Below are 27,025 nucleotides of genomic sequence, written 5' to 3'. Positions count from 1 at the left end.
TCAAAAGCCTTAAAACATGCACACACACACTTTTTATCTCACATCTAAGGGAGTCTGAGGAAACAATGCAACAAGTAGAATAAGATACATGTAACAGGGATACTACTCACAGCAAATCATGGGAGGGAAGCCAGTGTTCACCAAGTAAATGATTAGTTAATAATAAATTATGGTACAACCAAGTACCTATTAAAAGCTAAGTTTCCAAAGAATATTTAAGATTAAAAAATATCACAGTACATGGGAGAAAAAAGATCAGCAAAAGAGAACAGCATACACATTCTGATCTCATGGGTGGGAATGAGAAATATACACCTGCAGGAACCGGGAAAGGTGTATATCAAAATATTAACACTGACTGTTTCTGGGGATAGATTACAGGTGATTTTCGCTTTCCTATTACTGTTTGGTTTCTCCCAGGTTTTTAAAATAAGCATGTATTGCTTTTTAAATGGGGGAAAGTAATAAATGGTATTTAGAAAAAACCCCAGAAGATACAAAAATCCAGTTATACTTTTTCATACTTCTAATTTTTAAACTACTAAGAATCATATCTAAATCTACATATGAAAAAAGAACATGTGTAGGGAGATACTTTTATATAGTAATAAAATATTATCGATTACAAAGGGGTAGAAATATTGCTTTATTTGAGAAGCTTACATCCAAATTATTTTTAGGTGTTTTAAAAAGTCCTAACGACACCAAGAAGAAAACATACAGCTTCCACGGAATAAAGACAAAAAAAACAGGGTTGATGATAGCCCCAAATGATACTTCCTAAAATAAAAAAAAATGTAATATTTAACATTTCTTCTTTTGAGGCAGGGTAAATGAACTGCACACATCATAGGTAAAATTTTCTTACTTTACAAGGAGGAAGGATTGTCATCCTGTCCTGTTTTGATGCTTATGAAATACAAAATACAAAATCCACTCTTCTGATCAAGATGATGGAAAAAATCATTCTTCAACATTTCATTTCTCACCCAATGAAATCCAAAGGTCTGTTGAATCCACCTTTTCAATTCGTGTACTGCCTATGACAAAAAGAAAAAGTTCAATGTTTATTTAAAAAAAAAAAATTCTGGACTTCTCTTATGAAAAAATAATCATGGCTCTGCCCAGGTAGCTCAATTGGTTAGAGCATCGTTCCGACACGCCAAGGTTGAGGGTTTGATCCCCAGTCAGGGCGCATAGAAGAATCAGTGAATGAATGCATAAATAAGTGGAAGAACAAATCAATGTCTCTCTTTAAAAAAATAATAATCAAATGCTTCAGAGATTAATATAAATTACCCTTAAGATGGCAAAGTCTAGGGTAAGAAGTACTCAAGATTATTTAATGTACAGTAAGAAAAGATTACTCACTTCTAAAATAAGCCAAAGCATTTTTGATTTCTGTAAAATCCAAATAGAAGTATGGAAATATACTTTCAAAATTATATGGGAAGATTCCATAGACTTAAAAAAAAAAATCAATTGAAAATAGATATTTTAGGTAACACTAAACACCTAGTTTAAGGGAATAGAGCAGAATTCCAAAATAGGTACCCCATCAAGTAAATCTGATTGCATACTGTACCAGTTTTCTCCATAAAACTTTATTTGAAGGTAACTTTACAAAGGAATGTCAACCAAGGTTCTGGTTCCTTAACTCACCAGCATTCTCACATTATTCATATTCTAAAATAATTGGAATGTCTGTCTTTTATCAGTGATAAAGGTAGAAAGAAAGGCAATGTTTGAAGATGTCTTCTTGACTTTTCCATTCAGTAGGAAATCAGTGAGGTTTCAAGTATAAATTGGTTTGTCCTGTGGAATTAATAAAATGTTTATACTTAACAGAAGACTATATTTACAGTTGAAATCCTTACATAATCAATCTAGATGAGAAATTCAGGAAAGATCTTTTTTAAATCTATAATTTTAGCCCCGGCCGGTGTGGCTCAGTTGGATGAGTGTAGTCCCGTGTACTGTGGGATCGCCGGTTTGATTCCCGTTCAGTGCGTATGCTTGAGTTGTGGGTTCGGTCCCTGGTTGGGGTGCGCGAGCGATATGGCCGATCAAGGTGTCTCTCTCGAGTTGACCTTTCTCTTTCTCTATCTCTCCCCCTGTCCTCGTCTCTATCTCTAAAAGCAATAAAATTTAAAAGAAAAATGTATAATTATAATAAAACTCTAAAGACTTTTAAAAAATGTTTTGAAGAAAGAACCATCTATACAGTTCTAAAACATTTAAGCCAATTACTCTTCTCTATAATAGTTATTAGTTTACATGTAAATTGAAAATTAACACACCAGCATATAAGCAAGGAAGATTAAAACAAAAGACTGTATGGAAAACTGCAACATTTCCTACAAACACAATTATCCCATAATAAATTCTTTCCCAAGCACATAATTTCTATCATTGGTTCAAACATAATAATAGGGTTATGCATACCTGTACTTCTTCTTCTGAGACACATTTATGGCATAGGCATTTACACAGCCATCCAACCTTTTCCCCTGGAGACAAAACAATAAACAAATATAAAAATAGGAAGGAGACATTAAATGCCTTGATCAAAAGAACTGGATCCACCCTAGCTGGTTTGGCTCAGTGGTTAGAGCGTCTGCCCTCAGAATGAAGGGTCGTACGTTCAATTCTGATCACGGGAATGTACCGTGTCTGCAGGCTCAATCCCTGGCCCTGGTTGGGGCCAGTACAGGAGGCAATCAATCGATGTGTCTCTCTCACAAGGATATTTCCCTCTGTCTCTCCCCCTCCCTTTCACTCTCTCTCTAAAAAAAAAATAAAAAAAAAAAAAAATGGAAAAAATATCCTTGGGTGAGGATTAACAAAAACAAAACAAACAAACAACCACTGGATCCTATCAGACTGAAATGGCAAGATCCACCTAATAATGAGGTAGCTCAACGAGAGAAATAATTTTCAGATCCTGATGATGTCCCATGAGCTTCCAAGCATTACAACTCTGTTATAGTCACATGTATGCAAATACTACAATATTCAAACCAATAAACATTCATGGTTTATGTTGTGTGTTTTTTAATACATGTGTTTATTGATTTGAGAGAGAGGAAGGGAGAGGGAGAGATAGAACATTAATGATGAGAGAGAATCATTGATCAGCTGCCTCTTGCAGACCCACTACTTGGGATCGAGCCTGAAACCCGGGCATGTGCCCTGACTGGGGAATTGGACATCGACCTCCTGGTTCATAGGCTGGAGCTCAATCACTGAGCTAAGCGCCAGGTAGGCATTACATATTTTTTTTAAAAGAATAGTTAGTTTATTTTTAGAGTGAGGAAGGAAGAAGAAACATCAATGCTTGAGCAGAACACCGATAATTGTTTCCTGCATGCCCCCTATTGGGGATCAAAACTTAACTGGCACACACCCTGACCAGGAATCCAACCAGCAAACTTCCAGGGCATGGGACAACACCCAATAAACTGAGCCACTCCAGCTGGGCTTAATTTTTTTCACTTCAAAACACTCATGCCTCAGTACTCCTCTTAGTTTATATATTGTCACTTAAAAAAAACATGTGAGCCCTACACAATCATATCAGTAAGAAACTCTTACCAGCATGTGAAGTTACACCACTCCATTCACAACTCAAAGTAATATAAGATTAGTAGAAGTGGGTTATTTTTCTCAATAATCTAAATTTCCATTTATAAAGACTTAAGTTTTAAAAATATATTCTCTCCACACACTTTCCTTTCCTGTCCTTACTTGCTCCCTACAATCCCCCATCCCCTGTCCATTTCTCCTCTTGAACTCCCCTTTCCCCTATTTCTCTCTTTACCCAATTCCCCGCCCTTCCTATAATCCCTGACTTTAGCTCCGTCTCCACAAACCCTCCCTTTTTCCTCTCCCATTTCATTATTCTTTCCAGTATTGTGATGCCTAGACAGCATTCAATCTCCAATCCACTCCTCTCTGAGCTATGAGACATGTATGCAGCTACCCAGTGTCATCTTCATCTGGCAGCTCAATTTCCTTCTTCTGTTTCACAACACTTCCCCTTCTCATAATCCTTTCTTGGTTAACCCTACCACCTAGTCTTTCAGCCTGTCACCTCAGGGTCATCACTGACTGCTCACTCCCACTGCCAATACCACTAACTCTGGCTCCTGAATGGTTCCCAATATTCTGGCCCCTCCTCTCAGTTCAGGCCTTCATCATCTTTCACTTGCACAACTCAGCAGTTCTCCTTGCCTCCAATCTAACCTGCCTCCCATCTGTGCTCCAATGCTGCCCTGGGTCATCTTTCTAAAACACACAAAAAATCCTATCACTCCTTTTCTTACACCTTGCTGACCAGCTATTTTGAGCCAGAACTTGCTCCTGTGGCTGGCTACTTTTCCCCACTAGAATGAATACTCATGACCAGTCAGCAAGGTGTTTAAAATTACTTAAATTAATGTAAATACAGACACAAGTTCAGCAAGGTGTTAAAAATCATTGCTTTCTCTCAACACCTAAAGAATCAACTCTAAATTCCTTTGTATGGCCAAGGGCAGCAAAAACCCTCTGTGATTTGCTTCCTACCTCTGTCTCCAGCCTCATTGTAGTCACTGGCCCATCAGCACCATTTTAACAGTCACTGAATTTGAAATTCCCACAATCCTTCATGCCTACATGGCATTTTCATGAGCTCCCCCTTCTACTTCAAATGATCTTCCTCTTTGTACTGGCCCTTTAAGATCTAACTTAACATCATCCCAGGGAAACACTCTCTGGATTCCAATGGTACCTCACTGCTTCCTTCTGTGCTCTCAAAGCCCTTCTCACACATACTGTCTTTTAACTGAATAAACTTGTAACAATGGAAGAAATCACACAGGTCATAATGGATTAGTTCAAATCAGAATGCTTAATTGGCTTCCAGTTTTACTTACTTTTGTGGAGTCAAAGGCGGCAAATCCCATTACCTTCAACATTTCTATTTCTTCCTCTGTTTTGCCCTCTAAGTCTTCCTCTGCAAAAATAAGTGATAAATTTTAAAACTCTTTTTTTTTTTTTTTTAAATGTATCTTTATTGATTTCCGAGAGAGGAAGGGAGAGGGAGAGAGAGATAGAAACATCAATGATGAGAGAATCATTGATCGGCTGCCTCCTGCACGCCCCCAACTGGAGATGGAGCCCGCAACCTGGCCATGTGCCCTGACCGGGAATTGAACCCCGATCGCCTGGATCCTAGGTCGATGCTCAACTGTTGAGCCATGCCCGGCCGGGCTAAAACTCTATCATTTTATACATATAAAAAGAAAGGTGGCAACAGATGAATAGTCATTCCACCTTACCAGCAGAGAACATATAAAACAATTACTTAAAGACTTGACGGTAAAGAAAAAAAATTTCTCTTAAATTTGGGCACAATGTAACTTAAGATGCAAGGGAGGAATGTGCTCTCCACCTTCCATCAGAAGGGACTGCTTAAAGGACATGCTTGAAGCCTTTAGCCAGGACCACCTTTAATATCAGACATGACTCTTATTTTGAAGGTACTTCAAAAATAAAATATGCTCACATGTTTAATTGTCCTTCCTATATCAGGAACATCATAGATAACCAGGAACTCACTAAAGTACAATTAAAACAAAATCTCAAAACCATATGCAATGAACACTATAAAAAAAACTTAATATGTTACAATGTTAAAATATTAAACTTTTAAAATTTAATCATGCCTGAAGTTATCTAAACAAGACTAAACTCTTCTTACAGTTATTTATCTAATAACATTACCAGTAATCTGACCTTCTTTGCTCTTTGTTTCTTTCTTTTCCTCATCTCTTCTTTCTTTCAGTCGAGAAGGAGAAGGAGATGTGGATCTATGTCGTCTTGGGGATCTAATATTTAATAAGTAAAGAGGTCAGAAACAGACACATACCTGGCCACTTGTGTCAATCAGCACAGATATACATGAGTGCCTGAAAGGTAAAGGCTGAACAAAAGCCAGGCTCCAGAGAACCACGAGTCCATTTCCTATAGAAGAATAAGTTAGAAGGTTCTGCCTAGGCCCTGATTGTTAACAACGTAAATACAGTCTTAGTATAGCTAGGGCTACAAAACTGTAAGCCAGAAAAATGTCACTGAACAGTTTCTATCAGCTACACATAAACACACAGAAAGTTGACTTAAACAGCAATTGATGCTTAATTAAGAATCAAGAGTCCATTCTAGGTTATTCCAAGATCTCACGTTCTTGATTATAGTTGAATAAATCTTTATCACCAGAAAGTCAATAAAAAACAAAACACTTATTTCTTATTCTTGCCAAGCACCACGTTAAGTTTCTCACTCCTAAAGGCAACTCTAGGAATAGAGACTTATTAACCCCTTTCACCAATGAAATGTTAGGTTTCCAATAAGGTGGGCTTAAGTTCCCCTCATTTCATGACATGTAAATTGCCTTAGAAGTGATAAAATCAAAGTAAAGGGCAAGGACTAGTTTCTTTGGGACTTTCGGTAAAACCCAGGGCTATGTTCTGCACTTACCTGGAGCGTCTTCTGTGTGGGGATCGAGAGCGACTCCTTTTCCTGTCTCTCTCCCTGGACCGGGACCTATCTCGGCGCCTGCGTTCTCTCTCCCGGGAAGTGGACCGGGACCGCCTGCGCTCTAACACAAACAAACAAAATTGCAGAGCCGAAAATTACCTCAAACATTTAGAGCTGCACTGTCCAATATGAATATAATGTGAGCCATTTCTAGTAGTCAATTAAAAAAGTAAAAAGCAGGTGAAATTAATTGTAACAATGTTATTTGGATAAATATATATACTTCCAAACTATTAACATTTCCACATGTACTCAATATAAAAAATTATAGCCATTTTTACATGTTTATTCTACTAAATCATGTAGGAAAACTGTATCCTACAGTTAAACAGCACTTCTTAATTCTGATTGAGCACATCTTAAGAGCTCAGTAGCTGTATGTAGATCCCGCCCTCAATTAACTTTTAAGAAAATCAAGTCCTGACTAATTGAAGGTGGAAAAAACAACCAGGGGGAAGAACCTAGGGTCTAAGAGTACATAGCACTGCCTCACTCATGCGTGTGGAGATCAGCAGACCTTAGGAGGACCTTGCTGGACGCAGGATTCTAAACAACGATTTCAAACCCTGCCTAGTGTGGCTATTGGTTGGGCCTACTCCCTCACACCGAGAGGTTTCAGGTTAGATTCCAGGTTAGGGCACATGCTCAGGTTGATGGTAGGGGGCTGCAGGAGGCAAACAATTGATGTTTTGCTCTGATATCAATTTTTCTCTCTCCCTCTTCTTTTTTCTCTCTCTAAAAATCAATTAAAAAATATTTTAAAAAAAGTATCGGTGTGGCTCAGTTGTTTGAGCACAGTCCCACCAAGAGGTCATTGGTTGGATTCCCAGTTGGGGCACATGCCCAGGTTGCGGGCTCCACCTCCAGTAGGGGGCGTGCAGGAGGCAACCAATCCATGATTCTCCCCCTCCCTTACTCTCTCTAAAATCAATTTAAAAATATTTTAAAAATAAAATCAATAAAAACATCTTAAAAATATGTCAATTTGGAGGAACCTAAGGTTGAGCATTTAAGACACAAGCAGTATCACATGCTGAGGTTATGGAATGTGCCATTAATTCTCCCATCAGTTTTATCAGTAATATTAACCCTCAATGTCTAATTGAGGGAAATCGGACTTAGAAAGGATGGGTAACTACACGTGGTCACCCAGAAATTAAATGAGGGAACCGTGGTCTGATTCTAAATTACCGAGTCACAAGAATAACAAAAGTTACTATACGAGACTGACGAAGAACGAAGCCCCAGTTTAGAACCGGAAAAAAAAACTACTTTCGAACTGGAGGGCCTAGGTCTTCGTCCCCCATTCACACACACCCCCAGCCCGCTCTTCTCAGCAGTAAAGGTACTGAATCTCAGCTGCTCTCGCACAGGAAAAAAGAGAGGGGAGATGTGCCTCCAACCGAGCACCAAATCCTACAAATTGCTTCTGGACTCACCCCTCCGTGGGGAGCGGCTGCGGCTGCGACCCATTTGGAGCGCTCCTCTACCTCACGCCGCCTCGGAAACCACTGTGCAGCGATTTCCGGGAGGGCCGGAACTGCGCTTTCACTGCCGACTGGAAAACAGTGGAACGACTCACAAGGGTTCCGGCCTCTAAAGAGCTGAGGCTGCGCAAACCAGCCCAGGATCGCGCGGCCCGCTTCTGCGCTGGAAGATGCCGGTGAGCAGCTAGCTGCTTGTTACCTCTGCTCCCTCGTGCTGGCTTTTGTTTCGCCGTGGGCATTAAAGTGTGCTAGTTGATGTTATTATAGAAATCTGGAAAAACGCGTATGTCCACCACCCTAACAGTTTTCATTCCCTCACCCCCGTTTTTCTTTCCAGTTCTTGTCCACATGCACAAAATATTTCATATCAAACCAATTCTAACCTGGGCACCACGGTGGGTCAGGAAGCAGAGGGAGCGAGGGGAAAGCATGGGTAAGAGACTTGATTGTGGTTTTTGAAGGAAGGAATGGGAGATGCAGGGTAGGTGGGTTTATTTGTGATTGGCTAGTTTGAATAATTTCAGCGGGTTTTGGGATGTAGGGGCTGTCCAGGGTTGTTTCGTAGCTGGCCCTGGACTCATTAGGGCAAAGGAATAGTGCCTGGTTTGTGAAAGGTTGGTAAAGAAGGGGGTTAGAGGACATAGGCTACCAATTCAAAGATACTCTCCTAAGGCTGCAGGTGTTAAAACATGAGAAAATAAAAGAAACAAAAAAGCATGATTAATAAAATTATTCACATGACCATTTATTGCACACCCGGGTACCAGAGGATTGATACTGAAAAAGACATGCCTGCTCTTGAGTAGACTGCTGGCCACTGAGGGGTACAAACTAGCCAACAGTGTGAACCTGCACTGATAGGGAAAGAACATTACGAGGGCACCTAAGACTGATACCTAACTGGTTTTGAGAGGGAGGGTTGTCAAGAGAAGTTCCCAGAAGGAAGTGATGTCCAACAAGACCTTAGGGAGGAGTAGAAATTAGCCAGGTGATGTTTGTAGTGGGGAGAGGTGGAAGAGATTGTGGGGGCAGAGGGGGCTGCACATACAAGGGTGAGGATGGGCTATGCAGAGAACTGAAAGTATGGCAGTCACTTGGGGAACAAGGAGTGGAAATGTAATGACAAGGCCAGAATAGATTTGGAAACTATGGCAGTTACCCTGAAGCAAAGGATGGGAGGGAACCAGATTGAGTTTATTCAGAGAACACTGATAATGTACAGGCTTGACTGGGGGAATGGCATAGGAGACCAGTACAATAATTTGGATTGTAAATTACAATGGCCTGTACTAGAATGGTATCAACAGTTATGGTGGGAAGTGCTTAAATTTGAGAAATAGTTGGTGAAATAGAAAAACTTGGGGATGTTTGTATGCAGAGGGTGAGGGAATTAGAAGGTTCAAGAATGACATCCAGGTTTCAGGTTAGTGAAACTAGGTGGATGGCAGCATCATTTGCTAAGATAAGGCATGTAAGATCAATTCTGGGGAAAGAAGATACATTCATATCAGGACAAGGTAATTTGAAGTGCCATTTTGAACACCCAAGAGGAGATACCAAGTAGATGTGTATTTGGAGCTCAGAAGAGATCTAGGCTGGAACTACAGAAAAAGGAGTCATCAGAATACAGATGTTCATTTGAAGCTGTGGAGGAAAAGAGGCCACAAAATCTTTTTTTAAGTTTTAAAAACTTTTTTAAAAAGCCACTTATGGTGGGTGGTCAGTCATGTTCTAGGCCGGTATTTTCCAAGACAATGGTCAGTCTTTACCTTAACTGAGCCTATTGTTTGTTTGCATCTATGATAATGTATCATTGGAATATCAAAGTAATTTTCCTTTTTCTGGACCCCTCAAAGCTCAGGCACTGTTCTGCGGAGACCACAAATCCCCTCATGGTTATTAATTGTTCACTGTTAACTATCCCGTACCCACCTAAGTAAAAGAACTGTGTCTATCATTTTACTTTTTATCCAATCCCAGAGGTTCCCTCCCCCGCTTTGCTTTGTCCCACCTCCCTAATCTATCACCAGTGGATTTCATGTAACTCACTTATGTCTCCTCCTTAGATTTTAATGTATGAAACAAGGTGCAAGACTGCCATTCTCCAGAGCACTGTCTCAATCCGTTGAGGTTCTCCTTTCCGGCATTCGTTGACAGTTTGGTTCAAACTCACAAAAATTCACGGATTTGAATGCTTTTACATTGGCAAAGCCCTGAGAGTGCATGAATTCACCCACCTCCTGCAAATTGAAGAAAAAAGGCCTGGAGATAGCCACAGGAGGAATCCTCAAAGACTAAGGAATGGTCAGAAAAACAGAACGAAAACTGGGTAAGTGTGGTATGAGAAAGTTTAAGAGAAGGCTGTTTTTAAAAAAATATGTTTTCATTGATTTCAGAGAGGAAGGGAGGGGGAGAGTGAGAAACATCAATGAGAGAATCGATTGGCTCCCTCCAGCACGACCCCTACTTGGGGAGCAAGCCCATAACCTGGGCATGTTGCCCTGTCGGGGAACTGAACTCTGCTAGCTCCTGGTTGATGGTTTGACATTCAACCACTGAGCAACATCTGCTGGCTGCTTTTTTTTTTTTTTTTAAATCCTCACCTGGGGATATTTTTTTCCATTGCTTTTCAGAGAGTGGAAGGGAGAGTGAGAGAAACATCAATGTGAGAGGCACATATCAATTGGCTGCCTCCCTGCACAGGGGCTGGACTGGGGCCGGGGTTGAGCCTGCAACCAAGGTACATGCCCTTGACCAGAATCAAACCCGAGACCTTTCAGTCCGCAGGCCAATGCTCTAGCCACTGAGCCAAACTGGCTGGGGCTAGGCTACTTTATTTAAGGACGAAAACTTGGTTAATTTTAAATGTTAAAAGGAGTGAAAAAAAATCCAAACACATGGAATCTATAGGATTTAGCAACAAAGTCTTTGTTGACTCAGGAAGTTTTCGTGAGGTTGAGCTGTCAATGGCTTTTGAATGAAGACAGTTTTGGAGAACGCTTTGGACTTTGGTGATGCAGGGCAAAATATGGTAGTTGGTAAATGTGTGACTGGTGGTTTTTCAAAGATGGGAGAAATTCAGCACATTTAAATAGTGGTGTGAAGGAGTCAGTAGAGAGGAAAAAAGTAGAGAAAGGGAAAAACCAAAGGATTAAGTTCTGTAAAAGGACACCCTGAGATCAAACTTAGGCAGGAAATGGCTCCTCCCCTTTAAGATGTGGGATGGACATTGGGTTCTGCTAGGGCTGCTTCCTTATTTACCGATCAGGTTGCCTTCTCTCAGGATGTACATTGTCCAGCAGTGTGTATCTTCAGCATTGTATCTGGAAGAAAATCCTGTTTTCAATACATGGTTTGAAGTTCTCTCATTCTAAAGGCCATTTAGATGGAATTTGAGTGGGGAGGGTGGGTTAAGGTAAACACTTGTGATCACACTTGTAAGTTTCTTCCCCAACTGACCCTTTTTTTTCAATAAAGACAAATTGTATTTAAAGTATGTGTGTGTACCAACATTAACCATCTGTGATTCTCTGGAAATGTACTATCTCTAGCCTTGGTTAAATTTTGTCTTACCTTTGCCAGCCCTGTTTCATACAAAAAGTATCCTTTACAAAAGTATCCTACTTTGTCATTCCATATGGATGCCTGCTGTTGAGTCAGTAATTCTCCCCCAAATTAGATGTAATCTGACCACTAGTTAACAGTGATTAATGATGTTTGAAACTTGGCTTTTATACACCTGTACCCTGGACCTTGGGAAGAATTTCAGACTCTCTGTTTGGGGAGGGAACTGTACTATGCTGTTTGTTTTTTAACACAGTCAAGTGATTAGATCCATATTGCTTGAAATTATGGCTCAATATATCATTTTAGGTGATTGACAAGTTATCCATCATTTGTACCCTGGCTCTATTATCTCTTTTGTTCTTTACCTGGGTTCATCTTTAAGGGAATAAAACCTTTGATGTAGTTTCAGTATTGACAGTCCACCTTTCTATGTCAAATCTATTTGATAGAGCTTTCTGCAAAGATGGAAATACTCTATATCCGAACTGCCCTATATTTTAGCTACTGGTTACATGTGATTACTAAGCACTTGCAATGTGCCTACTGTGACTGAGGAAGTAAAATTTAAATTTTATTTTAATGAGCTTAAATTTAGATAGCCACGGTGATTCTTAGTAACCCTATTTTTGCATGTGACATCAAAAATTGTTCATTAACAATGGTAATAGTATTCAAAGACTTGAAATTTGAGAAAATGTTGGCTGCTAAATACTTGTAAAAAAGCTAGTACCGCCTGGTCGCCATGGCTGTGATTGTGCACTGACCCCTGAAACGGGGGATTATGGTTCAATTCCAGGTCAGGGTACATGCCGGGGTTTCAGGCTGGATCCCCAGTAGGGGGTGTGCAGGAGGCAGCCAATCAGTGATTCTCTCACATCATTGATGTTTCTATCTCTTTCTCCCTCTCCTTTCCTCTCTGAAATCAATAAAAACAAATTAAAAAAAAAAAAAAAAGCTAGTACCTACCTCTGTTCATTTAATTTTGGCTTACTAAGTTTCAAGCCAAACATACATACATATATATATATGTTTAAAAAACAAAAGGTACATTCATATCCCTCTTTAATACTTTAGCATGAGAATCTAGAACATTTGCTCTTAAGGACCTCTTCTTTACTAATAGTGAAGCTAAGATAATTATTACTGGGTATTGTTTTCTAGCCCTGGGGAAGAAAAACTATCATAAATTCCAAAAGTTAAATTGGAAAATATCTAACTTAAAAGAAAAAAATTCTGGTTTCAACTAAGTTTTTTTTGTGTGTGTGTGTACATTTCATGTAAGAACTTATTTATTCTTTTTCCAAATGGGTATTTATTATTTTTACAGATACATAAAAGTGATTCCCATTTTTAAAAACATACCAAAAATATACATTAACCACAAAAAGAATTCACTCTGACTGGAAAGTCGATGAGGATGGCGGTTTTCATAAGAATGGTAAACACAAGAAGCCAACATATATAAATCATGACAAGTGTACACCTCATTTTTGACAAAAATAAGTTCTATTTTTACATTAATGCTGTATTACCAGTTTCTATACGACATACTACGACCTTATTTATATTTACTACGAAACTTCTATTAGCATGTGTAACTCAAAGGCACTCAATTGAGAATTTATAAAGTCCTGAGCTTAAGTAGGAAACACGATTCCCAACTAAAATTTGAACATAAATAATTCTAAAGAGCAGAGAAGATGAAAATGTTGAGAGTGTAATATTTTGTACATAAATAATCTTATGAAGTACTAAAAAAATTGTAGAGGGAAAAAAAAAAAGAAAAAAAGACCATGTTAGGCAAAGGTATATACTCAGAATCACACTGATTTTTTTCCCAATTCCAGTTCATTTGAAAGTTTGAAGCTGATTCTTTTGTTGGTAAAACTCCAGGAAAGCGAAATTAAAAGCAAAATAAAATAGCATAAGAATGCTTAAGTTAAATAAAAAGTTTCATCAGCCATGAAAGAAGTATTTAATGATTAAAAACAACTACATATTGAAGAATAGGAGAAATCATAAAGAGCAGTTGAAAAAATTAAAGAACAGTCTTAAACGTATCAATTAAAAGAGCATTTATAGTTAGCCTTTCAAATTATTACTTTAGCATTCTTATAGACAAAAATAAATTTACAGATGGATAACTGAGGTATATTAACATTAGGCAGGATCAAAGTTTAAGCTAAAAATTAAATCTATATTTGGTTTCAGAGAAATGTGAAATTTACCTATAGCGATTTTCTACTGATGCTAAAGTAAAAGCATGAGCTGATATCTTTATAACAGAAATGGGTTGACAGATATATTCTTGGCTTTAAAATGTTTTTTAATATATGCATAGAAATGTAATGAGAATAAGAATAGTCTTCTGTTTTATCTGTACAGTTCATAAGGCCTTTGTCACTGTTAGTCACCTTAGATGTGAACAACATAGGGCCATTAAATTAAAGCTGGCCGAAAAAGTTCAAAGTGCTACTGTTTCCAACTGAAAAGATCCTCCTCAGTTTTCTGGATTTTCTGGATGACGATTATTTTCAGTTCTTTTTTCTGGTGATATATACAGGAAATTACAGCAGATATATAAAGGGAAGATCAGAAGCCTGCTGTCCAAGTTCATCACTACTTGTTCCTATAAAACAAATTTGTTGCTTTAATGACAAGTAGATAGTAATATTAAAAAAAACAAACAAACAGAAAACCAAATTGTTGAACTGAATGAACTGAAGGAGACAGTATGGCAGTTAAGAGCTTACATCTGCAGTCTGAGTCACCACTCAAATCTCAAAACTTCTACCCACTAGCTGTGTGACCTTGGAGTGTCACTGACCTTGTCAACTGCAGCTTCCTCACTGTAAAATGAGGACAATAAGAGTATCCACCTCATAGGATTACATGAGACAATGCACACAGAGGGTTCAGCAAAGCCAGCCATATATGAAGTACTAAATTATAGTAGTTATTTTCATTATTGAAAAATTTCTGTCAAGTACCTACACATTTTATGAATGGACAGAGTCCAGAAATATGCAGACTTCTCATTTGGCTTCAATTTCTGAGGGCTCTTAGGTATAGCAAATAATTAGGATGTAGGTGGGGAGTCATTATTATTACTATCAATCGTGATTCCCATTCTTATGTAAGATTTCCCACTGTCTCTAATGCAGACATGTTATTTGTCTCTTGGAATATAAAGCACCATGTAAAATCAATTTCAAGTTCAGTTACCTCAATACACATGAGAATGTCTTGAAATCCCAAAGAGACAGGAGTTGATAATACACTTGAAGACCACAAATGTAACCATCACTCATGCTACCGATACCTTGTTTGGAACCCTTAAAGCACTTGGTGAACAGAATAAGTCATTACAGTAAAAGCAGCAGTACTGAAATAATTTCTACTTCTTTAATACTTGGCTATACTCTCTACAATAATATGCATTACTTTCACCTTATTTTATACATTTTGGAGAATATGCTAGTAAACACTGTTTAAATCTAGAGTTTTAATTTTTTTTTTTACTAAGGAGGTGCTTCTGGAATGTATTCCTGGAATAAAGAGGGACTGAAACTGGAACATCTGTATGACTGACATAGGCTCAACTGGACATAGCTCCTGTGTTGGGGGAGCAGCAAGATAAATTTGGATAAAGATGGTAGGGAATACAAATGTCTCTCTCACACACACACAATTTTTCTATAGTCTCTAAAACAGGGAAAGTGATTAAGATGGGTAAGATGACAGGTCAGGTAAGGAAGGCAATCACCTGGGCTGATGGTGCTAACAGGGATAGCAGAGAGGAATGATGTCAAAGCATAGGTGACCTGGTCAAAGTGTACAGCAATAACCCAGGTGAAGGCATATTTACTAAATTGACTCCCCATCCCAGCTCTTGACTATCTTACCAGATTACTTTTTTTGCCTGCCCCTTAAATACCAGTGTCCCCTAGGTTTCCATCCTGTCATATCCTCTACACATTTCCTGTAGGTTAGCTCATCTAATCATTATTTCTAGCCCAGGCACTGCTTGGAAAACTCCAGACCTAGCGACGACCCACAAGCCTATCAAATTTTCACCTTAATACCCTCACACTAAATATACCTTAAACTGTGTTTATCACCTCCTCATCCTCACTTTAAGTCTCATTCATTTTCTTTTTTTATTGATTTTTTAGAGAGAGGGAAAGGGTGAGAGAAAGATCGATTTGTTGTTCCACTTATGAATGCATTCATTAGTTGACTCTTACATGTGCCCTGACCAGGGATCGAACCCACAACCTTGGCATATTGGGATGACGCACTAACCAACTGAACTACCCAGCCAGGGTGTTATTTTCCTTTTTGTAATTCAAATCTCAGGTGAAACTACTATAAATCAAGTTGCCCAACTCAGAAAACCAGGAATTACCTTTGACTACTTTCTTTCTCACGCTCACACACAATTAGGAACCAAATTCTTTCAACTGCACTGCTTTACAGTGGTACCTCAGTTTTCTAATGTAATCTGTTCCGGAAGAACGAGTTCTGAAATGTTCGAAAACCAAGGGATCAATAGCCGACTGCTAGGCTTCAGGATCTTGCACTCAGTGGAAGCCGTGTGGCATGTTTGACTTGTGAGGAGTGTTTGAAAACCAAAGCATTTACTTCCAGGTTTATGGCATTCATAAACTGACATGTTCATCAACGGAAAAGTTAGAAAACCAAGGTGCCATTGTATGTCTAGAATCATTAACATTTCTTCATCCCTACTGCTACCTTCCTTAGATTAAGGTTCTCATAATTTCTTATCTGGATTATAGCAATAGCTTCTAAGTCATCTTCCTGTCACTATCATGTCTCTAATCCTTCTTACACATTGCTCAGTGATCCTCTATAATGCAAATCTAGTTAGATGTAAGATGGATAGTTATAAAATATGCAAAAATCACTAGCTTTCTTATATGTCATCAAAACTATTAGAAAAAAGATTCATTTCATATTAGCAATTAAAATATAAAATACTTAGCATTATGCTTCCAGGAAATATATAAGAACAATATGGGGGACAAACTACAAATTTTAGAGACATAAGGTAAGACCTCAATAAATGTAGAAACTACCATATTCCAGAAAGGAAGATATCAATTTTCCAGAAATTAGTATATATATTTAACAAATATAAATCACTGCTTACTTTGGCAGCACATATACTAACAAATATAAATCAAAGTCCTCATAGGAATTTTTGAGAGGAGACATGACAAAATGATTCTACACCCCATACAGAATAATCATGCACGAAGACCTCACAGATTTTTGAAAAGAGAAGAATGAAGGTGGGTTTGTATTACTAGGTATTAAAGTTAATTTTTTTTAAAAAATATATCTTTATTGATTTCAGAGAGAGGAAAGGAGAGGGAAAGAGAGAGATAAAAACATCAATGATGAGAGAGTCATTGATCGGTTGCCTCCTGCACGCCCCCCGACTGGGGATTGAGCCCACAACCCAGGCATGTGCCCTGACAGGGAATTGAACCCGGATCGCCTGGATCCTAGGTCAATGCTCAACCGCTGAGTCAAGCCTGGCCAGGCTAAAGTTAATTTTAAAGTTAGTCTAGTTAATGTATTATTGTCTCCACAACAAATAAATCAATAAAACAACAAAGTTTAGAAATGAAACCAAATATATAAGGACTTAGTATATGATAAAAATGGCATTTCAAATACATTGATAAATCTGATACACTTCAGATATATCATAAAATACATGTAAAAAAATAAATAAAAGGAATAGAAAATAGTATAGCCAACTGTCTATATAATCCTAGTTATTAGGACTAAGCATCACACTAAAGAAATGATTAAATGATTAGATTGATAGATTACTTCATGAAGTTTGAGACAAATGACAAAATGGGAAAACTACAGCATAACACAAATGTTATTCCTCTTAATATATAAAATCTGTTAAAAATTAACAAGAAAACAAACACCTTAATAAAAGTTTAGATATAACAATATAAATTGTCATTTTACTCAAGATAATATGACCAAGAAGCAAACAAAAAAAACAAACTACACCAGTAACCAAGGAAATGAAAATTAAATACAATTTGTTTCCACTTTTTATACTGGGGAAAGATTAGAAAGACTGATGATAATACACTAATGTTGGTTATACTCTCCTGCTGGAAGGAATGTAATTTGTAAAGTATTACTAGAGGGCAATTTGGCTCTGAGGAAATGTATACACTATCTGACAAGAATTCTACTTCATGGAATTCATCATTTAAAAAAATCAGAAAAATGTACAAAGATGTATGTACATTTCTTTTATAATAGTGAACCCCCATCCCCCAAAAACGATTATTTAAATTATGGTATATCCAAAATAACTAACATTATGCAGTAATAAAAATGATGTATATATATATACAGGGTGTCCCAAAAAAATGTATACACATTTTAACAGCTGATAGCTCAATTGATATTTCTTTCTTTTCAGATTTAACCCATTGGAATTAATAATTATTCAAAATGTGTATACATTTTTTGGGGACACCTTGTATTTATTGACAAAAAAAGCTATGCACAACAAAGTAGGGAAAAAGCAGGTTACAAACAGTTAATAGTAAAACCTAATTTTGGTGTCATCTCTAAGTGGTATATGTATCCTTTTTCTTTTCACTTATTTATTAAATATTTTCTGATTTTTCCATAGCAAACATCTGTGATAATCTATGTGAAATACACATATAAAACTCCCCAAATGAAATCCTTCCATAACTCTACAGAGATCTCAGGAAAAGTCCAATCTCCATCCACAGCCCATCATGTCCTGGCTCTAGTCTACTGAACTCCTCCAAACCTCTTTCAGTTCCTTGAATGACCGATGTGCTTCCTTGCCTTCATCTTACTCTTCATTTGAAGCTCAGTTCAGGCATCTATTCACTTGTCAACTATTCCAGGAGGGGAGGTTTTCCCTGTCTTCCCTTCTCCTACGCCCCCAATAAACCACACCTGCACCCAACCTCATAAAGTGTTAGAGACTTCTCCCTCAACGTTACACATTACTCTGAGCTCATCTCTACCATGCTACTTAGTCTAAGCTATATAACAAGCTCCTCCTTATTTTCTCCACTTCTAGCATAGACACTAGCATGCGGTAGAGACACAAATGTTTGCTGAATGAACAAATCAAGGAACACTTGGAATACAACTATTATCTTGGTCTAGAGTGCTTTTTAAGTCTCTGGCTAATTTGAACCACGACAGTATTTTTTATAAAGTTTCACGTGGAAGGTAAAGAGTCATTTTCTCTACCATGTGAAAGAGTCAGCTCTGTCACCAGAGTTGCTGCAATGATTGGAGGACCCTCTGTAAGAATGCTGATACTGAGTATGTGAGGCTAAAACTATCACTTCCAGGGTTCCTTATAATGCTAAATTTCTAATGTTCCATGAAAGTCACTTCAGTTTGAGGAAAACTGCTGATTTCTAATAATATGAATTATAGGCCCTGAACTCTTCAATAAAACAGTATTCCTTTGGAATGGTAGTTAGTTTTAATAGAAAAAAAAATTTCGGCAATATTCTAATGCCTCTCATTTTACTTTTTGGAAAGTGGTTTATCATGACATTTTGAATCTTTGACGTGCACATGAAATATGAAGAAACAAATGGCTTTAGAGAATCTGGAAACATTACAGATGTCTGTTATTTTAAAAACCTATTGTGCTAGATGATAATGTTCTCTTAATATTCAGGAACTATAAAGAGACAAACTGGATTGTCTTCAAGGTATTTGCTATTGCATAAATAAGTGCACTTATGAACACAATGGATGAAGCAATTAAAATTCATAACTTTTTGAGGATGGTATTTAGGATAAATAATTATTGCCCTATTAAAGCTTTATCCTGCCCCTCAAAATCAAATTGTGTTTTTTTTTGTCTTAGTTACACTTCTAGTAGAATGGGGTAAATTATACAGAAGTGAATATGGTACTTCCATCTTTACCTTCAAAAACACTGTCAAACCAGCCTTTAAATCAAATGTTAATTCTACTTAAGAATTTTAATTCTAATTAAGAGGATTCAAAAGACAAATACTACAGTGAAACAACAGAAAAGTAATCAAACATACCTGATCCTTTTCAAGTGTAAGTATTTGATAGCCAGTTGTTCTACTACATATTAGTTTTCCACTACTATCAAATGAGGCCAAACGTAATCTAGGATTTAAAAAAAACACACCACAAATAAAACAATATACAATTTTTTAAACCACAGATTAATTTAAATAAGCCCTCCTTCACTTTAATATTTATCTTTGTCTTCCATATTTTCTAAGTCTTTGTTTGATAAAAAAACTTTAAAAAGTCTTTTCAAACTATAAACTGATTCCATTTAGATTTACAAGCTTGTACTATTACACATATCTGAAATAAAAATAATTTACAAGTGCCTTTTTTATGGGGTAGTATATACATAAAATTTATCATTTAACCATTTTTAAGTGTACAGTTCTTGGCATTAAATACATTCACATTGTTCTGCAATCATCACCACCATCCATTTCCTAAACTTTTTCATTACCCCCATCTAAAACTCTGTACTGAGTAAACACAAATTCCTCATTTCCCCTTACCCCAGTCCCTGACAACCACTACCCTTTCTGTCTCTATGAACTTGTCTATTCTAGATACTTTGTGTGAGTGGAATAATACAGTATTTGTTCTTTTGTGACTGGCTTATTTCAGTTAGCATAATGTCCTCAAAGTTCATGTGGTAGCATGTCAGGATTTCCTTCCATTTTAAGGCTAATATTCCATTGTATGGATATGCCACATTTTGTTTATCTGTTTATCTCTCAAGACACTGGGTTGCTTCTTTTAGCTATTGTGAATAATGCTGTTATAAAAATGAGTGTACAACTATCTATTCAAGTCCTTGCTTTCAATTATTTTTGGGTAAATACCCACAATAAAAATTGCTGGATCTTATGGATTTTTTTATTTTTGTAGAAATGCCACATCATTTTCCACAATAGATGTGCCATTTTACATTCCCACCAGCAATATACAAGGGTCCAACTTATCTATCTCCTCAGCAACACTGTTTTGTTTTTGGTAATAGACATCCTAATGGGTGTAAGGTAGTATCTCATTGTGGTTTTGATCTGCATTTCCCTGATGATTAGTGGTGTTGAGCATCTTTTCATGGGCTTATTGGCCATTTTTATATCTTCTATGGAGAAATGTTTATTTAAGTAAGTCCTTTGCCAATTTTGAATCTGGTTGTTTTTGTGTGGAGTTTTAGGAGTTTTCTGTATATTTTGGATATTAATCCCTTATCAGATATATGGTTAATAAATATTTTCTTTCATTCTGTGGGTTGCCTTTTCACTCTGTTGATAATGCCCGTTGACTGCACAATTTAAAATTCTGATGAAGTCCAATTTATCTTTCTCTTTTGCTGCCTGTGCTCTGGTGCTGTATTGTAGAAATCACTGCCAAGCCCGGCTGGGCGTGGCTCAGTGGTTGAGCGTCGACCTAGGATCTGGGCGATCAGGGTTCGATTCCCAGTCAGGGCACATGCCTGGGTTGCGTGCTGCAGCCAATCAATGACTCTCTAATCATTGACGTTTCTGTCTCTCTCTCCCCCTCTCCTTTCCTCTCTCTGAAATCAATAAAGATATATTAAAAAAAAAAAAAAAAAGAAATCACTGCCAAATCCAATGTCAAGAAGCTTTTCCCCAATATTTTCTTCTAAGAGTTACAGTTTTAATTCTTATATGTTTAGGTCTTTGCTCCATTTTGAGTTAATTTTTGTATATGGTTTAAGGTAAGTATAAATATGTGGCTTGGGAAAAAAAATCTGTTCATTAAGCTATTTTCCAATTTGTCAGCACCCTCTCCAGAAAAATACTGCCAGCTCAACCATCAGGCAAAGTTGGGCATATTAAATCTTATAGAAAGTGAAGGATAATACCAAGCATGTTTTTGTGGGAAAATACCTTGCTGTATTTCCAGTTGGGATCTTTTATTTGCTAGGAACAGCAGCAAGGCAACAGCTTCAGCTTCAAGCCCAGTATTAATCCTTTATCATTCATATTACATCCTATTCTTTCTCCCTGACATACTAGATCTAGATCTTATGGTTTAGATTATTAATACATTATAGGATAGAGCCGTATCATTTCCTTACACATTCGTATATACTGGCTCTTATCAAAGTTCTATTGTTGGTGTAAATTACCAAGGTTTTATTTCATTTTTAATATTTCTTCAGGAGTGAGTTGGAATGGGGTGGGGAACTCTCAACCTACCTAAATGCTACGCTCCTTCGAGGTTGTAAACTGACAGATCCACTACATGGCTGATTCAGTGTATTACGCTTGAAAATGATGAATCGATTGGTATAAGTTACAAGCAGATCAAAGCCGAAGTTAAAACCTGTCCACCGCCAGCAGTACTAAGAAATACAAAAGAGAAAGATTTACTTCATTTTATCATGCTAGCAAATCGAAGTTCAAAATCTCTTTTATTTCTCTAATGCATTGCAAGTATTTCTCTCATGGGTCCATACTTTATGTCAGTGCCTTTTCCTTTAGACTTTCCACACAGAATATATCTGTGAATATATATAAAGGTTTACCATACAGATATAATATATATCAAAGCCAAAAAAGCAGCCTTTATGATCACTGTTCCTTAAGGTACTTTCTTAATATCGCATCTTCATGATCTGTTTCATTATATCTCCATGATGTAATTCTATCAAAAGTAATATGGCTTTTCACTGCAACTCTAAGTAGGTATAGGTATAGGTTAAGGAACTAGGAGTCTAGATGGAAGTAGTAAGAACCCATTAAAATCTACCTCACTTTAAAAGTACTCTAGCCTGGCCGGGTGTGGCTCAGCAGTTGAGCATCGACCTAGGATCCAGGCAATCGGGGTTCGATTCCCGGTAAGGGCATATGCCCGGGTTGCGGGCTCAATCCCCAGTCGGGGGCGTGCAGGAGACAGCCGATCAATGACTCTCTCATCACTGATGTTTCTACCTCTCTCCTTCTCCTTTCCTCTCTCTGAAATCAATAAAGACATTAAAAAAAAAAAAGTACTCTAAAATACCTTAAGTAACCAGCAGATGTACAACTAATTTTAGGTTTACAAGTTTGTTTATTCTATTGTTTAATAATGAGAGATTATTAAGATGGTGTGGTACAGTGAAGTAAAGTTAGAGCTTCACGTGTTTGGCTGGCACTCTGAATTACAACACTAATTTAATCACCAATATCGACTGAGCACATATTATGTGCCAGGTACTGCTCTAGGCATTGAAGAAATAGCAGTAAATAGGTTTCTGCCTTAGTAGAATGTATATTTTAATATGTTTATATGTTTGTGTGGAAGAAGTAGATTAATAATGGAATGGAATGGAAGAAAAAGGACCAGAGCAAAATGTCAGGAAAGGGAACAGGGTAGAGGAGGGGGGCTTACAGCTGGGGAGCCTGCTGGTTCAGACAGATGGTCAGAGAAAGTCTCTCTAAGGAGATGCTAGGTGAGAGGAGTCCTGAGTCAACTTAAGAAGTGGACTGGGGCCCAGCCGGGCATGGCTCAGCGGTTGAACATCAACCTAAGATCCAGGAGATCGTGGTTCGATTCCCAGTCAGGGCACATGCCCGGGTTGTAAGTTTGATCCCCGGTTGGGGACATGCAGGAGGCAGGTGATCAATGACGACTTTCTCATCATTGATGTTTCTATCTCTCTCCCCCTCTCCCTTCCTCTCTCTGAAATCAATAAAGATATATTAAAAAAAAAAAAAAAGCGGACTAGGTAGCTATCTGGGGAAAGAGTGACTTAAAGAGAACAGCAAGTACAAAGCTCTAGAGGGAAAAACATGCTTGGCATATCTGAGGAATACCAAGAATGGCTATGTGGCTAGGGCAATAAGTGAGGGGGACAAAAGCTGGAGATGAGTTCAGAGAGTCATTCAGGGGCCAGAAAATGTAGGGTCTAGTCACCACAATAAAGAAACATTTGGATTTCTTCTAAGTGTGGTATGAGGCTAATGGAAAGTTTTAGGGAAGAAAGTGACATGACCTAACTTGTACTTTAAAAAGATGACTTTTGCTATTGTGTGGCAAATAGAATGTAGAAGAACAAGAGTAAAAACAGGGAGAATAGTTATGAGGCTACCACAACAGTCAAGGCAAGAGATAATGGTGGCTTGGACTTGGGTGGTAGTGGCAGACATGTGAAGAATATATTTTGAAGGTAAGAGCCTGGAGGAATTTCTTATGGATACAAGGTGTGGTATGTGGTATGAAAGAAAGAAGAATCCAAAGTTTGGAGCTTATGCAATATGAATAGAGGAACCATTGGGAAGGAAGCCTCCAATATGGGCTGGAGACTATTTGGGAAGGAAGAAGTGTGGGGATGAAATTCAAAGAGTTCACCTTGGGACTCTTGGAATATCTGAGATGCTATTAGGATTCTAAGAAAGATGTCAAGTGAGTAGCTGGATATATGAATCTGGATTTAGAAGTCATCACAGTAAGTCATGTGGGACAAGGTGAGATCACTTAGGGGTGAGCACAGATAGGAAAGAAGTCCAAGTACTGAGCCATTAGTCACATCAGCATCTGTTGAGAAAGAGGAGAAGGATCCACATTACCTACCTGATTTGGCAATGTGGAAATCACTGATGACAATGTCAGCAGCTTCACTGGAGTTTACTGTAGTTAATGAATTGGGGTGGATTCAAGAGAGCATCAGAAAACAGGAATTATAGACAACAAATAGTCAACTTTTTTCAAAGAGTTTTGTTTCAAAGGGGTGCAGAGAAATGGAGCAGTAGCTAGAGGGGAATGTGGGGTCAGGATATGGTTTAAGATGGGTGATGCTGCAGCATGTTATATGCTAAATGACAATGATCCAGTAGAAGAAAAAAACTGATGACACAGGAAAGGGAGGAGATAACTGTAGGAATAAAGCTTTTGAACAGGTGAGAAGGGATGGAGTCCAGGAGGGGATGGACTAGAATAGAAGCAGATGGTTTATCTATTCTAGTAAAAGGAAAAGCACAGCACACAGCTACAGATGCAGCTAGAGTGGTAGAATTATTAGGAGGATGTACAGGTTCTCTTCCTCTTGATTTTATTCTCCAAATGAAGAAGGCAGCAAGGCCATCAGTAAGAATGAGGGTAGTAGCATTGCCTTTTGAGAAGGTATGAGAGTTACTCAAAGAGTGAGAGGATACGTTCACTAGGGAAATTTAGAAGGATCACCATGTAACACTCAAGACCTGCCTGAAATTTAGTTACATCTGCGGGGGCATAGTGTTTTTCTTTAGTCACATTCATCTGTTTGGAATCAGGCATGGAATTCATGGAAAGTTGGGATTTAATAAGAATTGGGGTTTAGCCAGGTGAGTTTGACAGAGGGGCATTACGAGTACATGCCAAGAGCCCTAGCTGGTGTTGCTCAGTGGTAGAGTGTTGTCTCATGCACTGAAGGGTCTCAGGTTTGAGTCTCGGTCAAGGGCATGCATTTAGGTTACAGGTTTGTTCCCCAGCCATGGTTGGGGCATGTGCAAGAGGCAACCAATGTGTCTCTCTCACATAAATGTTTTTCTCTCTCCCTCCCCCAACCACTCCCTCCCTCCCACTCTCTCTAAAAATTGGTGGAAAAAATATCCTTGGGTGAGGATTAACAACAACAACAAAAAGAGTACAAGCCAAGGGACGAATTTTAAGGTGGAAAATAGAATATAAGTCAAGTAAAGGAAGAAGTAGGTATGTGGTGAGAAGATGATGGGAAAAATGTACTAAGAACAATGTATTGTACATCCCATTGGAATTAAAAAAAACACGATTGGAGTCAGGTATTAGAGGGGAGAGTGCTAAAAAGATAATAGGTGGTAAAGTCTAAAAATGATATATTTGAAATGGAGATTTTGAACAGGGTGTTTTTAAAAATGTAGTTCATGTCCCATCAGTGGACTGGAAAATCAATTTAATGAGTCACAATCAGCTTTTAAAAAATTTAAATAGAAAATAAGATCTTTGGACACAGCAGCAGTGTTGATCCATGATACTTTTGTTTCACTTATATACATTTATATTGGGAGGTAATGAAAAATGGAATTCTTAATGTGGGTAGCAATTAAAGGGTAATTGTAAAATAGAATCACTTTTAAGACTATGTAACAATTCCCATGTAATTATTTATCATAATTTCTGTGTTGCTGAGGGATCCTCTTCTCGTATCTTTTATCTAGACCCAAAAAGTTCAATCCTGATGCAAGACTGAATAATCAATCACCACTGAGTGTGTAAGTTCTTGTACAGGAGACCATGCTACACAGACTGTACCAAAAAAGCTCTTCAGAGGTATGACAGGTGTCATGATTCTAACTGAAACTGTATTTTGCACTAATAGTAGAGCAATTTGTATGAGTATTTTAGAGTCACAACCCACACTTACTTCACCATCTTTGGCAAGCTTTCTACCACACCTCATGCTATTTCCCTCTAGTTCTTCTTTATTGATTTCTTGAGGCCTAAAAATATACATAAATCATGAAATCTCACAGGAAATAGGCAACTAATAATTGCAAATGAATTGTACGTTAAAAAGAACAGAAAAACTTGCCACTAGATTTAAAAAACAAATGTTTTGTGCTGTAGATAAAAATAAAATGCATTGATAAATCTAGTCCTCACGTTAGTAGCCCTGCAGGAGTGAGCAGATGTTCAATATCTGTGGATAGAGTGCTTCATTGGGGCAATATAATTAATTTTATACTTCTGAGGGCAAGATAACTATTCTAGCTCAGTCCCTTAGGTGAGACTCTATATTAAACTCAGTAAGAACATAGACGAGAAAAATCTTTAAAAAATGAAGAATATCCAACATTTAAAAACTGAATATACAAAAGAAATACAATGACTTATAAAAGTATTTCATCCATTACAAAATGCTTCAAATTGGAATTCCATTAGAGAATTAACTTTCACTTTTTAGTTTTTATTATTTGTTTAAACAATCTTATGTTTGTGCAAGATAAGTATTCTGTGAATATATCTGGAAAAAGGTAGGATATAAACTAAATAAAGTAGAACTAAGAATCCTGGATAATCTCATAATCATTATCATGAATTCATATAACACTTTCATACACTCGTCGTTTGGATATAAAAACTTAACTGGGCCATTATTTCAGGAAGTTCTTTGGTATATAAAAATGGGTTAGCCCTGGCTGGTGTAGTTCAGTGGGTAAGGAGTCGATCCATGTACTGAAAGGTTGCTTCAGTCAGGGCACATGCCCGGGTTTTGAGCTCAGTTGCTGGTAAGGCGCGTACAAGAGGCAGCTGATTAATGTCTCACTCTCACATCAATCTTTCTC

At 37.7% G+C, this 27,025-nt stretch overlaps 2 protein-coding genes across 5 annotated transcripts in view; both read right to left on the bottom strand.

Moving 5' to 3' along the window:
* Positions 1-622: 622 nt before the first annotated feature.
* Positions 623-8,093, bottom strand: LOC107528062 (uncharacterized). Of its 3 annotated transcripts, XR_015715525.1 has the most exons (8): positions 8,019-8,093; positions 6,520-6,640; positions 5,767-5,870; positions 4,917-4,996; positions 2,446-2,510; positions 1,878-2,132; positions 869-1,040; positions 623-780 (listed from the first exon to the last, which is right to left on the bottom strand). XR_015715525.1 is itself a non-coding variant. In XM_087823609.1 (7 exons), the coding sequence occupies exons 1-6, from the start codon at positions 8,050-8,052 to the stop codon at positions 1,922-1,924; spliced, it is 615 nt and encodes a 204-aa protein (XP_087679735.1). In that variant the 5' UTR covers positions 8,053-8,093; the 3' UTR covers positions 623-1,040; positions 1,878-1,921. The 3 variants fall into 3 exon arrangements, 2 of the variants coding, with proteins under 2 accessions (XP_087679735.1, XP_087679736.1); XM_087823609.1 differs by having other exon boundaries at positions 623-1,040; XM_087823610.1 differs by having other exon boundaries at positions 623-1,040; positions 5,779-5,870.
* A 5,027-nt stretch (positions 8,094-13,120) lies between these two features.
* GMCL1 (germ cell-less 1, spermatogenesis associated) overlaps positions 13,121-27,025 on the bottom strand; it is a 39,151-nt gene continuing 25,246 nt past the window's right edge. For both annotated transcript variants that reach the window (XM_016224220.2, XM_016224218.2), the window contains 4 exons: positions 26,104-26,179; positions 21,941-22,086; positions 19,757-19,844; positions 13,121-14,262 (listed from right to left, as the gene is read on the bottom strand). In XM_016224220.2, coding sequence (XP_016079706.1) covers positions 14,134-14,262; positions 19,757-19,844; positions 21,941-22,086; positions 26,104-26,179 — 439 coding nt within the window. In that variant the 3' untranslated portion in view covers positions 13,121-14,133. The remainder of the gene's footprint in view (positions 14,263-19,756; positions 19,845-21,940; positions 22,087-26,103; positions 26,180-27,025) is intronic.

The sequence above is a fragment of the Miniopterus natalensis genome, chromosome 13, assembly GCF_054644295.1.
Source record: "Miniopterus natalensis isolate mMinNat1 chromosome 13, mMinNat1.hap1, whole genome shotgun sequence".
Lineage (NCBI taxonomy): Eukaryota > Metazoa > Chordata > Mammalia > Chiroptera > Miniopteridae > Miniopterus > Miniopterus natalensis.
The sequence above is the reverse complement of the archived record's forward strand: the minus strand, read 5'-3'. Positions and strand labels throughout refer to the sequence as shown.

Coding starts and splice junctions, on each gene's coding strand:
- LOC107528062 (XM_087823609.1), bottom strand. CDS start 8,052: ATGGGTCGCAGCCGCAGCCGCTCCCCACGGAGGG. Junction 5,871..6,519: donor CCACACAGAAGACGCTCCAG/GTAAGTGCAGAA, acceptor ATTAAATATTAG/ATCCCCAAGACGACATAGAT. Junction 2,133..2,445: donor TCTCAGAAGAAGAAGTACAG/GTATGCATAACC, acceptor TATTGCTTTTAG/AGATAGAGACGAGGACAGGG.